At 42.9% G+C, this 16454-nt stretch overlaps 1 protein-coding gene across 29 annotated transcripts in view; it reads right to left on the bottom strand.

Moving 5' to 3' along the window:
* MAGI1 (membrane associated guanylate kinase, WW and PDZ domain containing 1) overlaps nt 1-16454 on the bottom strand; it is a 335310-nt gene that overhangs the window by 39864 nt on the left and 278992 nt on the right. For all 29 annotated transcript variants that reach the window (XM_038149644.1, XM_038149646.1, XM_038149648.1 and 26 more), the window contains 2 exons: nt 14842-15024; nt 12610-13230 (listed from right to left, as the gene is read on the bottom strand). In XM_038149644.1, coding sequence (XP_038005572.1) covers nt 12610-13230; nt 14842-15024 — 804 coding nt within the window. The remainder of the gene's footprint in view (nt 1-12609; nt 13231-14841; nt 15025-16454) is intronic.

The raw sequence follows: 16454 nt of genomic DNA, 5'->3' as shown, positions 1-16454 counted from the left end.
TAAGCAAGTTTTGTAGCATGACTTCAGCACTCTTAATGCCATTACCCATGAGGAGCTGTACTTCTGTTGCATGACACTGTGTTATGCTGTGAATGATGTGACCCAGAAATTAAATTCATCATTCGGCTTATTTCATATTATTTGTGTTAACTGTGCAGTCTTGAGTGGTAAAACTTTTGGGAAGCTGTAAGGTTGTTAACTCTATCTACGATGAGTTCATGGAAGAACACATGGGACAAAACTTGACCTCTAGCGCTGCTTTTTCTAACATGCAGTTTTTAAAGGGACATTTTTTTCCTCAATTCCTTTGTCTTTATACGGCCTAAGTAACACAGGAAGAACAAAAAACATGGCAAACTCTGCTTTGCTGAGCATACACAGAATGCAATGTGTGACCACAAACACACACCACAGCCTGGGCCTGCTTCTGGTGAGAGCTCAGAAGGCCACAAACAGCCTAAAATTACCTAAATGGACACCAGACACAACATGCCCTGTTCCACAGCCTCGTGTTTCAGAGATTGTGGGTCAAAATTATCTAAAGTTGAATGCTAAGAAAGACTTACTTCTATGCACTACAGGAGACATGCAGTCAGCCCATCCCAACAGCTCAGACATGTGGAGGCCAGCTGCTGTGAATACTTCACTTTTCACCACACACACACACACACAAATTATATATTTCAATGGGATTTCAGCTGAAGCTGGAACAATTCAGTAGTTTGCACAACCCACCCAGAGGACAAAGGCTCCTGGAATTGCTAAGAGCTAGTCTGGAGGCCCTACTATCATCTTATGGATGGCCTACAATGTCTGCATATTGCTCAACATTTTTCATTTTTGGGGCAGTTTTGCACATAAAAGAGAAGAACAGCTGTTTCTAGATCTTCATTTCTCAGAGTTCCTTAACTCATCCAACACCTTGGATGGTCATTGTGGACCATCTATATCCAAGAGCAAAACAAGCCATAGGTGAGTCTAAGAGGAAAGGTCACCCATGAGGTTTTGCCCTTATGTCACCTGCAGCCCAGAAAGCACCAGTGCTGAAAATTAATTGGAGATGAAGGAAAACACAAGAAAATAAAGATTTTGGACTGTGTCCCAAGGTTAACATTTACAGAGAAAATGTTCCTGCCTGGGAAAAAAAAAATAAAACCTTCAAGCTTTCTAAATAGCACTTACACCGTGCTGAATAAAAACCAAAGGCTGTATCAAAGAAAACAGACACTTCGAAAGATGAGGTTTAGGTAAAGTACTGGAGTCAGGGGGTGCACAACCATATACCTGGCATTGAACATTGATCTGTGTGCAAAACAAGGAACTTTAAATAATTAACGCTAATGGCCATTAGTACTGCTGGGGAGGGGCAGGGGACAGGAGATTGGTGGTGACAAAGCAATGCCCTTGATTCCCTATGATCCATTGCCAAAGAACTTCTAATAAAGGACAAACACTGTGTAAAAGAGTAGATGGAAGTTCATCTTTTCCAGGCCAGAACAATCCGCAGCAAGAGAGGCAAGTGTGTGCAAGCATAAGGAGAAGAAAAGATCAAGAAGAAATCCCCTACCTGTCCCTGCCAAACTTTTCTGCTCGTCATTGCGATTTGCATAACAAAAATGACACTGCACTAGCAGAAAAAAATTAGCTATGCAATATAAGCTTTAAGCAAGAAAATAATTTACACTGCAGTAATATAGCCCGGCCATAAATCAAGTTTGGTAACTACCAAATGCAGTGAAAAATGCTACATTTCTAATGCTAATGTTCAATGCTAATGCCAAGAAAGCAATGTTTTGAAGAGATCATCCTGGGCATTATTAACCCACTGTCACTGACGAAAAGCATAATGAGGCATAGAACATTATTGCCATTAAGAAGAATTTCAGTTCTAGATGCTCTAAAGATGCTAAATTTTATTAGCCTCAAATACTCATTTTTGGTTGGGATGTTGAACAATTCCCTGCCATTAAAGTCTCAGTCATATTTTCAGCATCTCAAATGAGAATTGATTTTAGAAGCAATAAAAAAAGATACAGGCTAATAAAATGCTATTTAATTACTATGAAAATATAAATTTAACTATGCAGTAATATATATATATAGATATATATATATATATATATATAAGATAATTCCAAGACAGTAAGGTAATAAAGAGATTGAGAATTAGTGTGACAATTACCCATCTAGCCTATGGTTGAAAGCATGTCAGCAGTTCTTGTATTTTTATTTTGAAGCTCATTAAATGAAGTGCTTACCATAAAGCTCAAGCTGTCAGACTCATATGCTTCGATGAAAACCTTTGTTGATATTTAAACAAATATGTACATAGACATTAAATTTCTGAAATTTCACAAATTTCAGAGGCTAAACACTAGAATTGGGAAGTAATTACAGACCCCCACATTCTTCTTACATAGAGAAGGGGCTGTGTACACACAGTATTATGCATCTATTTTTCATATACATAAGTATATATGTGGTTATCCATGAGGGTGACTTTTCTTTTCCAGAAGCCCACAAAATCTATCACTTAGAAGGTTTATTTCTGGAAATCCTCGCACAATTTTTGGGGCATGCTGCAGTTCTGAAGGTGCCCAGTCCCACGGCTCCTGTCCCCAGCTGCCATGACCATGGAGATGCCAAAGGGCAGCAGCACCTCCAGCCTAACACCACTGCCACTCCAATCTCAGGACAAAGGACACTGGGGAGGAGAAAGCATCTTTTGCTACAGTCACATCTGTATTTATCCTGCTCAGTGAGAGTGTTTGTCTTCAGACTTACCACAGCACTGCTACAAGGTGTAAATCCATGCGCTCAAACTGGGTGGCTTATGGCAGATTCTTGTGTCTCATATCTGGAGAGCAGCCTGTACAGAGGCTCTTGGCATTAGTTGGATGCTGCTATTAATATGTAACATCCCTTAATAATAAGCTAGCATTTACAGAATGCTCAGGCAGATTCAGACCAGGGAGTGCACATACACATGGCATGCTAAAAAGCTCTACTAGAGGACAATGGTTTTAAGGATGCTTTCACAAAACATCACTTTATTAGTCTGAAAATAGTTTTCTATTAAAATAGAATCAGTGAGATTCTATTAATAGAATCAAATAGATCAGTGACTTGATATACTTTCAAGGATGTAACCTGTACATCTCAGAAACTAATCCAGAAGGATGGAAAGAAAACTTCTGAGGACTGATATCTACCTGCACATCCCTACCAACTTCACCTTCATGTGCCCCCAGCCACAGGGTCCTGACCTGTCCCAGCATCCTCAGCCAGCTGTGTCACCTCCTCTACCAAGTCTCTCTGGCCCACAAGCCCGGCCAAATTCTCAAGCCCAACTTATGATGCACTGCAGGTCTTCTGGCACAAAAGGCACAGCTTAGCTGACTCTTAAAGCTGGTATAACCTAATTACTATCACCATCACAAGAATAAATCTACCTGACCGAGGCAAAAAAAAACCCCATTAAAATAAATAAACATAAAATCCCAATGTAGAATGGGAAAAACATTTAAATTCAGAATGGAGAGACTTAGAGACATGCAAACAGATATTTAAAAGCAATCCATTTCAGAACAAAACCATTGACTACTCCATTACAAAGTCATCCTTCTTCCTCAGTTTTGCCCACCTGCTATTGCTTTTAACGACTCTCCAAATGTATTTAATTACAGTGATAAACAGAGACCTTTCTTGGATTTCTGACACCTCATTACTTCTGTTATGGCTGGTTATTATAATGTCAAATCAAGGCAGCAGCTACTGCACCTACCTGCAGTGTGGCTGATAAAAACTCATTATTTACCTGCACACCAAAATGCCACCCAGGCAGTACGTAAGGGTAGGAGGAAAAGCTGAGTGGAAAAGAGCTCCTTGCTGCACACCTCCAAGTCTGTTCCACTTCCTGCCGTGCAAATCCTGATGAAGATGTGGGAGGCACATCTCCAGCTAAATCTGCCTTATCTAATGCACAGTATTAGGTTCTGCTGTGCCACCTTGTGTTACATCACATCACATTTGATATAAAACAAAACCGTGTGGGTTTGAGTTGCTCCACTTACTGGTGTAGCATTTAGTACCAAAACCCAATCAACATAAGGTGAAAAAAAAAAGGCACAAACTTTCAAAACCTCAAGCTAAGGAGGAAAAAAACCCCTTTAGAATGAGTTTCAGAGCTCTCATCTTTCATTTGATAAGCAACCTCTTGTTTTATTCTCATCTCAGAGCCTACTGCTTTCTGCAAGACAGGATGGTTCTGGCAATAAAATATCCTGATGAGGAGATTTCAGCCATGTTTTTTTCTTCCAGCATTCAGAAAATGCTTTGATTTTCTTACTGATGCTAAAGCAGATCCAGATTCCCTGCCACAGAAAGGCAGCCATGCATGTAACGTGCACACCACCACCATTGTGCTGTCAGCACGCAGGACTACACAAAACTGACATCATTTCCCTATTCCAAACATGTTAATTGTTCATCTCCTTAGTAATTAAAGCACAGGTTTCCTCCTGGCCTTAAAGCACACTCCATGAAATAGCAAAAAACCTCAGAAGATTATATCAACCCTTGAAATAAAAGCAAAATATGTAACAAAATGCCAAATAATGAATCAGCAACTGCTCTATCCTATTTTACACTTCCAAGCAGCTCTGGAGCTCAGATGACACATATATCTGGGGGACACAAGCTATAGCATAGATAGGCCATGCTGCCACAAAAATGCAGGCTAGCTCATGTAAAGCTGATGCTGACCCAAAAAGCAGATTTCACAGGCATCTCTTCATTTGCTTACTCATTTCTAGGAGAGAATCAGTGCAAATGGAGTTAATGAAGGGTAGCTGAGGGGAAAACACTTGGGCCTAGAATGCCTAGCAGATTAGTGTCAGCAATTCACATGTATCACACCAGCAATAGCTGGAAATTCTGCAGGCAATTAAAATGTTCATACCCCAGCAATGCTGAGTCTCCTTCATTGTCAGAACTGTCCTATTATAAAGCTGCTTGTTTTGGAATCAAGTGTTCGTAGGACAGTGTGCTTTGTTTGGAGTTCCTTGGCCTCCCACGGCTTAGGAAAGGCAGTTGAATATGAATACTAAAGCTTGAAATTAAAAAAAAAATAAATTAAACCCCCCAACTTTAATATGGTATTTTCATATCTGAAATTTTGGGAGCTTAAGGTAGGGTTTTTGCACATGTGGGCTTTTTGATATTTGGGTTTGTCAATCACTATTTCAACTGCATGCCTTGTACTGAAAAACTCCAGCAGGATCTGGCAATGTTAATTCATTAGTTCCTGCAAATGCATTATTTATATGAATGTTAGGAACATACATTAAACTATTTGGTGTCTGAGCAAGCTACCAACAATTACCCTTAGTGGCTGCAGGATCTCTAGGGGAGAAAAATCTGGGTGAAACCCTGCTGCCTCCTGGAGTCTAACGGGAGCTTTGCCATGGACTCCAGCATCACCAAAAAACCTCCCCCTTTGTGTTTTTGGTCAGCAAAGTCATCCCAAACCTCACAAATTCAGATCATCAAAAACAAACGACTAATGTCACCAAGATTAACACCTAGAAAGCACTTTGAAGGAGAAAAAACACCACGTAATCCCAACATACTACATTATTTATCAGGCGACCTGATTTTAAATGTTAAGTTCGGCTTATTTTTATCACAAAGAGAAAACAAGTTTCTGCTTGCTCGCTTTACAAAACCAATTACAGAGATCAGTGTATGGTGCTGCATAACAATACACAGCATTGTCCCAAAAAGGCGTATCTAACACTCCTGAGCTGCTGCAGGAAAATTAACTCACACACTGGATTGAAACACATGCACATTAGCAATTCTAATGAGGGGTATGAACTTCAAACTTCTTACTAAAAATACCTAAACTTATAACATTTCCTTTATTTCATCTTTTCCTGACTTCAACTGATTTTCCTATCTGCTCCTTGATACACTAGTGCCTAATCAGAATAAGGCTGAGAGAGAATAGCAAATGTTACATCAAATTTGCTTTAAATATTTTTAAAAAATCTCAACAGCTTAGAATATAATTCCAGTCAACAGAGAGAAGAGAATAACAAAGAGTGACTTGGTGGTTTGGAAGAAAAAAACTCAGCTGCTCCCAACTAAAGGTTTTGTCCTTCCCTGCACCTAAATTTTAACAATGCCTTTTTACTAGCATTGTGTGTTTTCAGAAAATGGCAAAAAGGCACAATGCAAAACTTTTAAAAACATCTCATTTCTAACACAGTTTGTAAACCAGCTTCACTACTCTGAGTGCCTTCTTGCCAGGCAAAGCTCTTTAAAAGAATCAGTAACAAAAATACACAAGAGGAAACAATTGAAGACAGATTTTAAAATGCCATACATTATTCCAAGTTTGACCAGGATATCCATAACTCTGGAATTATGAAGTAATGACCCTGGAATACAAAGTACTGAACTTGAAAAATAAATCTTGGCCTTACACATGGACATATGCCATACTGCAATTCTGATTTCCTAAATCAATCCTAAATAAACCCCAGTGATGGGTGCCTATGAGCCTAGATGGTATTATTTGTACTACAATATCAGGTATTTTTCAGCATACAGCTCAAAACGACCTCTACTGAGTGACAAATTGAAAGATTCAACAAACAGGTTTGGTGGAAGATACCTGAGTGGAGGGTACTGGGAGCTTTGGTAGCTGGTGGTGATGGAAGAAGGTAAGGCAAGGCAAAACCAGAGGTGATTTGAAAAGGGATTTTTAAATAGTTTAGAAGTCACCTAAGCACACCAGAGGGCAGAAAGGAATTAGATCTGTCCCTGTGCTGGGGGTCCAGGGAAGGAGCTGCCACAAGAAAACCAGCCATGAGGGTGGCAATGAACGATGCCTGGCAGCAGCAGCTCTGTGCTCAGCCAGATCGGTCCAGGGAGCTCCTGGTTAAAAACTCAGCACAAAGACCTCAGTATAAAGCTCTGCTCCCTCTGTACTGGGGCTGAAAACACTGCTGGACATTGTGAACTTTTCTTCCCATTCCACAAGTTTGGCACTGGCAAACGTGCTCTGTGGGAACTATCAGATGACTCCCAGGTTGTGATTTCTGTCCCAAATGCAGTTTGGACTCACTCTCTCTCTAATTCAGCAGCTGCTAAGACAGTTTGAAACTTTCTGGCAGCTCCATGCTTTAGTGGCATGACTTTCAACTCACTCTTCACTGCAAGCCTAAAGGGTAAACAGAAGTGAGTGGCTTGTTGAAAAGAGTTCAAGTTTGCACTGAATAGCTGATTGCAGCTCTAATTATACCATGGTTTTACATCATTAGGGATAGCAAATGAAAAGGAGCTCTAATTCCACCACTTCTTTTTTTTTTTTTTTTTTTTCCTCTTACCACTCACAGTTCCAGCTAAAGAAAGGAACAGTAAACTTCATTTCCAGGTGGGAATTCCAGCAAGGGAAGGTCCATGTAGCTAAAACTCGATAAATTTGTAAGTTTCTTCCACTGTTGTGAATTTTTGTTGTAGTTACATGTGTCAAAAGGAACTTCTTAAACCTACTGACTTGAGGACCAAGTGAGCAAGACTGTTGGAACAGACCTCTCCCCATTTCCACCAACCTCACTGCTTCCCACAAGCACCTTTCATTCCATTGAACCATAAACAGGGAATTTACCATGGACTTTTACATGGAGTTAAGACTCAGGTAGCCACTGATGGGCATTTAGACAAGTAGATGTTGCATTGATTCTTCTTCCCATAAAGGACATTTAGTTTTGACACTCTTGTGCATATCTATAAAACTATTTAGCATATATATATTTTTTAATATTTAATATATTTTTTGTCAGAAGATGTGTTTCCATTCCCCAGTTTAACGTGAGTTTGGCACTAGGGAATGCAATTAGAAATGGCACGGATTTGCACATGACATGTGAGTGACATTTCACCTGCGTGCCTTTACTTTGATCTGGACCAAAGTGGGAACACATCTTCCAGAGGATTATGTAGATCAGGCTAAGGTTTATGCTATTTTTGACCTTCCAGTGAATAAAGATGCAACTAAGCACTAACTGTGAGAGCTCTGAAGGTAAATTGTCTGTTCAAACCTGCATGAACACTGCTCAGTGTAATTCTTGGAACTGAATACAAACTAAACACATATACTTTGATTAACCTGAAGACTGACCTAAAAAAAGAGGAAACAAAGGAAAAAAAAATCTTCTTTAATCAGAGGCAATTCACAAAATATAAAATAAACGAAAGTTTTCACTGAAACAAATATTAGATCTTAGTGATTCCAAAAAATACAGCACAGTAGTTTTGTAGAATAACTTGTTCTGACACAGCCCCCTACCTGTCCCAACACAGGCACAACTTCCAGAATAAAAGTCCCTTGGGAAGCAGGGAAATTATTGTGACAAAATGTTTCCTGTATTATGAATAGAGTCTGTGCAGAATGGAGAGGTATTTGAGAATTGCTTATTTCAGTTGATTACAATGCATAGGCAAAGCTTCAATGACTAATGGATTTCAAGTAGCAAATAATATTACTTTGTTTCTTCACTTTAATTTTTTTTTTTAGAAAGTACTTTATGCACTCGGTAGGTACAAGGTTAAAAGAACCTTTTCAGCTGCAAACATTCAAAATAAACTTGTACCTTTTGCAGTGGCATTAACAATAATTCTTTAAAATAACCAAGGTATGTAATCACAATTTCCAGTGCAGAGACAAAAACACATGCTTAATTCTGCATTTTGTAGCAGCAGCACTGGTTTACTTTCAGGTGCAGAGCTCTCAAATGGTCCTGCTGGGTTATCAAGCATCTCCTCTGCTCTTGCAGGCACCACGTCCTGTCCCCTTCAAACGTGCTCAGCTTCACCTTCAGGCAGTAAAGCCTTCATGCCTCCTCCAGTTTGACTTACAGGCTCTAATGGCTTGGCACCCCCTTCTCATTTCCAGTTTAAATTACTCACAGCCAAACAACACACAGTTGTTCAGCCAAATCCTTCATTTAAGTGCCTTCTATCTCTGCTGCCTAATAGAGACAATAATTATTTTGTCCCCTCTGTCCCTTCATTTTGCTAAGCAAAAGCAGCTTTGCCAGTCAGCCCAATCAACCCTCTGCACCCTGGTGGGGATGGGGCTGAACTCTTTCTGAACCCCTCATATCAGGGGTTTAGAGTTTTATCCAGTTTTATCCACATATAGGTGAAAGAGGAAAACAACAGCAGTACGATTGATCCTACGGAGGAGAATAAGGAGAAGAAAATACCAAAAAAATTAAGCCAGAACACAGACAAGGTAAATTTTCTATGAGGCCTCTGGAAAGCAAATTCTCAGTGATCTGACTTTGTACTGAAGTATTTATCCCAAATCCTGCAAACAATTTTAGATGACATATAAGCACACAGAAGGGGCATTTCAGCTTCATCCCTCCTGAAATCATCAGGATTCATCATCCTTGTGCTCCTCACTCAGAGGCAGCAGCAGGATTCACTCTCTCCCATAAGGCAGTGCATCATCTGAACACACTTCACAGTAAATATTCCACAGGCTGCTCTCAGCAACTCTGCCTTTGCATTTTAACAATTAGACCTCCTTGTTGGGAGTGCACCAGCAGCTTGGAGCAGGCAGAGCTTTTCCTGTGTATTGCACATCTCTTTCTGATATTTTTCTGCTTGATTAGTAATCACTTCTGAACATCCTTTCGGCAGCTCTTGGATGCAAGCCTTAGCGTCGTGGGGATGCTTCCTGCGCAGCAGGACTGAATGCAAGTGCTGGGCTGAAGGAAGGATGCTGACAGCATCTGAGCACTTTCCTCACTGGACACCAGAGGGAGGAGGAGGAAAGGACAAGTGACAGAGAAGCTGAAGAACAGCTTCAAAAGCCCTGAAGGAGCTTATCAGACACCCGAGCCAAATACATTTCTGCAATCGCACCAAAATAAATAGCGGCGCCCTGTCTGGGGATGGTGCTGCTGAGGAGAGACTTGGCAGAGGTAACACGAGGTGAAGTTACAGGGGAAAGGACCCGAGTGCAGCAGCACTCAGTGCCAGGTGGATTTCAGCCAGTCCCACCTTTGTTTTTTTAAATAGTTTAAGTTATAAAGGACCTTAAAGACCATCTAGTTCCAACTGCCCTGCTGGGCACAGGACACCTTCCACTATCCCAGGGTGCTCCAAACCCCACCCAGCCTGGCCTTGGCCTCAGCACCCTCACAGGGAACAACTTCTTCCCAATATCCAATCTAAACCTATCTACTTTCAGTTTAAAGCCATTTCCCCTGTCCTGCCTCTACATGCTCCTGTGAAAAGTCATTCTCCAGCAACCTTGTAGGCCCCTTTATGTCCTGGGAGGTGCTGTAAGCTTCCCTGAAGCTTTCTCTTTCCATGTTGAGCAACCCCAACCCTCAGCCTGCACTCACAGCAGAGCTGCTCATACCCTCATCCCTCTGATCATCTTGGTGGCCGACTCTGGACTCGGTCCCACAGGTCCAGCTGGTTCCAGTGCTGGCCCCCAGCTGGATGCAGTGCTCCAGGTGGGGTCTCACAAGGGTGGAGCAGAGGGGCAGGGTCCCCCTCTCACCTGCAGCCCAGGTGATGGATTTCTGGGCTGTGAGTGCACAGGGCTGGGCATGTCCAGCCTCTCATCCCCCAACATCACATTAGAAGACTTCAACAAACCTGACAGATTTTGGTTCTGAGGCTTCTACTGTGAATGCTCTGCTTGGCTTCTCTGCCATAGCTTGAGCGCCTTTTGGTCCAGCTTTCCTCTTGGGGTGAGGAGAACCTTGTTTCAATAAGTAACTGTGGACCAGTGCCACCAGGATCTCCAAGATCTGTACCCCAAGAGTGTGAAATTCAAAACTGCAAGTGCTCTGTGCTGAGATGGAAATGTGAGGACCTTGAAGGAGGGAGGGAGGCAGTTCAAGGAGACTGACATGGTACCTTATCTAGGAAGGTGATAGCAAATGTGGTTAGTATCTTGATTAAATAAAAAAAAAAATTAAAAAAAGATTCAACATGATTATCAGGGAACTATTTACTATTTTATTAAAACTAGGCTTTTATTTCCTCATCAAAACTTTTCATTATGCCTTCAAGGCTTTAGGAGGATTATTAAATGTCAGGCACAATTCAAATAATTAATATATGGTGTTACTAGATATATATGCACTCTCCAGGAGGATTAATAATAGCTGCTATTTTTCTTCCAACCATATTTTCTCCATAATACATATATTAATCATGAGAATGAAGTGTATTTTTAAAATCTTTCTAGTACTGAAAGTCTTTAAGGAACTCACATTTTGAAAATTGGAGAATTCTTAATATATTCTGTTCTCTACTTTCTAATTTACTATCAAATACAAAAACACAGTGAGCACTTGGAAAGGAAGGAGCATAGGAAAGGCAGTGCTTTCTCCAGAGCTGCTATGAATTGCAGAATCAATGTATTCAATGCCTTGAAATAAGTCTTGGAAAAAAAAAACAAACTAGACTTGTGAATTCAGGAAACAACTTGTCCCTTGATAAAATGGACTGGCTTTTGGTGTTTACTACAATCAAAACACTTCAGAAAAGGCAGCAGGAAAGTACTTTTATAGCACACACTCCCCTCAGGGCTGGCTGGGGGCTGTGCTCAGCACCTACTTGTCCCTTTAACTCTGCCTGTGCAGTGAGGTCATTCCTGTCATCCACGGGCCACCCATGTGTGTTCTGTCCATAAAAACCTGTATGGGACAGGGAGCACAGTGGGGACAGGCCTTTGTCCCTCTGAGAGCCCCAGTGCCAGGGAGCGAGGGAGTGCTGACACCTCTGCTCTTGAATTTGCATTCAACAGCCAAGCTGGACTTTCCTGTGAGCTTGACCGTATCCCAGCAATCTCAATCCACAGGTTAAAGGGGTGCTGCCTCAGGTTACTTTACACTTACTATGTGCAGGGAAAGAGTTCCTGTGGATGGACTGACCACTGACAGGTTACTGGCCAGCCACGCTCCATGTGGGCTGCCTGTGGGATGGGTTTTATACCTGCTGGTGGCCTCAGCAGTGCTACCAAAAAATGAGCTCAGCTCCCAGTGGCACAGCAAACAAATGTGCAGAAGTCACATTGCAATTGCTTACAACTTGTAGAAATTTAAATTCTCTTCTATGCTCCCAAATGTATCCCAGGTATAATCCTTCCCCAGTGAAGAGTCATTAAGTATCTGATTTTGAACACTGCAAATTACAGAACATATTACCAGCCTTTTCCATATCTCAGAATAGCTCAAGGAATGTCTATGTTCTATTTAAAACAGTCAGGTTTTCTGAGCATGAGACCAGGGTTTGTTATGTAAGCAAAGGCGTAACCACACCACTCTCCTGCCCCTTACCAGCTCTGTGCTCATGTGGGAACCTGAGCATCCCCCACAGTGCAGCAACACACAATAAATAATTTTAACCACCTATGTGACCTGACAACTGCCAACTTGGGGCAGTTCCTACATCTCAGGGAAAAAACCCATTTCTACAGAGAAGCTTAGCAGAGGAGATCTTTCGTGACATGCAATTTTTCCTTTTTTTAATTTCAAGAAGAGGTGTTTTAAAGCAGTTTTGAAGACTTACCTCCTCGCTGCACCAGCAACGTGACTTCGCTTCCCTTAGGACATTCAATCAGCATATCCACCACCTGGTTGTGAGTGAGGCTCTGCACATTCTTCTTGTTGACTTCGACTATGAGGTCTCCCTCCTTCAGGCCGCGGCACCGCGGGCTGTCCACAATCTGTTTCACTCTTTGGCCTCCCCCACCGGGACTGTCTGCTATAGTAAACCCAAAGCCCATGGGCCCTTTCACGATGTGCACAGTTATGAGTTCAGGCTGTGTTGCTATGGAGGATGCCAAAGACACCGTGTCGTTGGGGTAGCCGTGGGGTCCATTGGAGGAGACCTCGGCCGGGCTGCTGGGCCTGGCCTCCTTTGTGCCATTTACCTTCCCTGTTTTGCTGCTGTGGCTCGCTGGGGAGTCGTAGTTCTCCTGCCCGTTCACAATGATGGGCTCTTTGTCCAAAATTGCCACGGACGTGACCAGGCTCGTGTTGGGGTCGTCGGGGTCAAAGGGCAGGGGGTAGCCCCGGCACAGTTCGAGGTCCACGCTGGCACCGATGGGGATGGACTGGAAGATTTTCACCACCTGGGCGTGAGTGTGCCCCAGCACACAGGTGTCGTTCACGCTGACTATGACGTCCCCTGCAGCGGGCACAGACAGACAGACAGACCAAGGAAATACATTTTGTGCACTGCAGGAAGGTGAGGGCTAGAGCCTGAGAGCAGATCTGCAGCCCCCACAGGTACCACTCACAGGCAACAGCAGCATTTCAGCACAAGAAAAAGGAGCGATATTGTAAATTCACTGCAAGCCCCGTGAAGGGAAGGGAACAATGGAAAGGGATGAATGATGCATCTGAGTCCATGTTGTCAGAAGGCTAATTTATTACTTTATTATACTATATTATATTAAAGAATACTATACTATACTAAAGAATACAGAAAAGTTACTTAGTGAATGCTAAAAAGATAATAAAAACTTGTGACTCTTTCCAGAGTCCTGACACAGCTTGGTCCCAATTGGCCAATGAGCCAAAACAACTCCCACCAGTGTTCACCCAAGATGACTGCATGATTGGACTATCTCCAAACACATTCCACATGAGCACAACACAGGAGAAGCAAATGAGATAAAAATTGTTTTTCTTTTCTCCGAGGCCTCTTGCTGCCTTTCAGCTTCCCAGGAGAAAAACCCTGGGAGAAGGAATCATGTTCAGAGAATGTGAATGCCAGAGAGCAGTGACACTTGGGTGAGCAAAAACTCTGTGGATTCATGGCATAAAGCCTTTATGTACATAAACGTTTTTGGAAGTGAAAATGGAATTGGCTCATGCAAAAAAATTAATGAATTTAAATGCTGGTATATGGCCCGTTTCACAGTTATTTTGAAGTCCAGCTCTCACTGTTACACGTTGACATATGACAGAAACAAAATTGAGAGCACATGGGAGCTGTAACAGAAGGCTCTCAAATACCAACTGCTCAGACACAGTGACTGCCACATGTCATGTCTCATACTTCAGCCTGAAACCCAGATATCAATAAAGTTATGAGTCATTTTATTAACACTGGGGCTGCAAAATAAGGATGTTAAATGCTGTGATGCTCCAGCTGAAAGTGAGGAGTTGAGACCTCAGACGAAGCCTAAGAGGATTTCATAGAATCAAGGTGGAAAAATACCTCCAAGATCGCTGAGTCAAACCATTAACCCAACAACACTGTGCTCACCACTAAACCATATTTCGTATTTTGCAACTAAATTGTGGTGGACCTGATCTCCGGCAAAATGAATTTGTCCTTGTGCCTCCACACAGGGATTAGCCCACTGCAGATTAGCCCACTGCTCTGCCCACTCCTTGGGAGTAGCTTTGGAAAGAGGCAAGCAGCATGGCAGAGACACAAATACACGGTGGTAAAGCCCTACAAAAATCCATCATCCACACTGGGGAGCAGGAACCCATAGCCTGTTGTGGAACCCCACAACTGCTGGCTCCTGTCAGTGTGGGAAGAGCAGGAGCTGGCAGTGTCCCAGCTGGTATTTTGACACTGAGATGGAATCCCAACACATGAAATGTCCTTTTCCAAGATTCTGGATAAATTCCTCAATGTATCTCACTTCCTTACTTGCTGATAGAAAAGCTGAATGCCTTTTCCCAAGATGAAGACTACAGTCCTTTATGAACAGCATTTCAAACCAGCTGCAAAAACACAAACCAAAGTGGTGGTGATGATTTTGCTATAAAGCATCAGTACCTGTTTCCATTTTGCCATCCAACGCTGCAGGACCATCAAGCACCAAACTTTTGATTTGGAGGAACTCATCTGGCTCATCTCCTCCAACGACGGTGAAGCCAAACCCCCTGCTGCTTTTCCTTAGCTTGGTGTGGATGAACTTCCCTTTCAACTCAGAAGGGTTTCGTGTAAAAAAAGGTTTTCCTGTGTAGGAAGTTTGGAAAAAAATCTATAAGCAGGCAGGCAAGAGTGTTTGATCTCTTTTTCCTCTGCCCCTCCCCACTGTAACAAGTCCATGGACAAACACAGCAGTGTGCAGGGACAGGACTGCACTTCACTCCTGCTGTCTCTCATCTCATCACACTCAGCCTGTCTCCCTGGATCCAGGCATGCAGTAAAAGATGTGAACAAAACCCCAGTACCTGGCACTTTGTTAGCTGTGGTCGTGCTCACCTAAGCCCCAAGGCTACAAAAGGGAAAACATGCTGCTTTAAAGAATGGAATATATTAAAGCTAGGAATGCTGGGCTGGATGTGTGTCTCATCTCTGTCCTGAGGTGGTTGTATCCATCCTGGGAAGGATGGGGCAGGGTTAGGGGGCCTCCTGCAGGTATCTGCAATGAGAGTTTCTGCAGAAAGAAGCATCATTATGTTTTTCACCACTTGACTTTCTCTCAACCCACTGAGCAAAAAGCAAGTTCTGAGCTCTGACAAGACACTGATACCCTTTAGCATAATCCCCAGCCCCACCACTGCTACTGCCCTGTGACCTCCACTGCAGAAAAGGGGAGGATGCTGATGTTGTTCTTCAGACACTGTTTGAAGCCTTTTCCCTTTTTGCTCCTTGCCTGTTGTGGATGAAACACTTCTGGTGTGAAGTTTGAATCAAAGAGCAGCCCAGGACCAGAGCAGTTGTGCTGGAGGGCTGGGAATGCTCTCTGGGAGCACACTTAAGAGGGAAAGAGGGGCTCCACGGACAAAAGCACATCCTTGCAAAGCACGTTGCACAGGCTCGGGAAAGGGAGCACGGCTGCTGCACTTCACAGTGCCAACACTAAACACCTTTGCACTTTTAATTGTTTTTAACGCTTAGCCTGTGCCACTAAGCCCTCTGGTGACAACTCTGGGATCAGCAGTGGGTATCACAGCCAGCAGAGCTGGCTCACTCTCAAACACCTCAGCAGCATTGCTGTGGGCTTCTGCTCAGAAAGGAGACCTCGGGGGAGAGCGAGGGGATTTGAGACTCGTAAGCCTTTGACCGGGAGGAAAAAAAAGTATATTTGAAGATTATTCATGAGGAGGCAGTGTGAAGACTTGTAGTTTTCTGCCTTTGAAGGGTGGCAGAGGAACATGGTAATCCTGCACATCGTGGGCAGAGGGTTTGCTCAGACCCCAGCCTGCAAAAAAGCCCTGAGTATCAAAGTGCAACCCAGGGTCCCAGGTAACACACACAGCTGAGAGGCAGAGTGCAGCAGGGCTCATTTCTGGTTCAAAGGACAAGCAGAACAAGCAGAGCTTGCTGGTGTCTGCCCACAGACACAGGCGGAGCTTGCCCTGCAGCAGCAGGACAGCAGCACCACAGGCTACATCCCACCTACAGAATTCCCATTTGAAATGAGTGTATCTACAAAGCCC

Source organism: Motacilla alba, chromosome 12 (assembly GCF_015832195.1).
Source record: "Motacilla alba alba isolate MOTALB_02 chromosome 12, Motacilla_alba_V1.0_pri, whole genome shotgun sequence".
NCBI classification, from domain to species: Eukaryota; Metazoa; Chordata; class Aves; order Passeriformes; family Motacillidae; genus Motacilla; species Motacilla alba.
The sequence above is the reverse complement of the archived record's forward strand: the minus strand, read 5'-3'. Positions and strand labels throughout refer to the sequence as shown.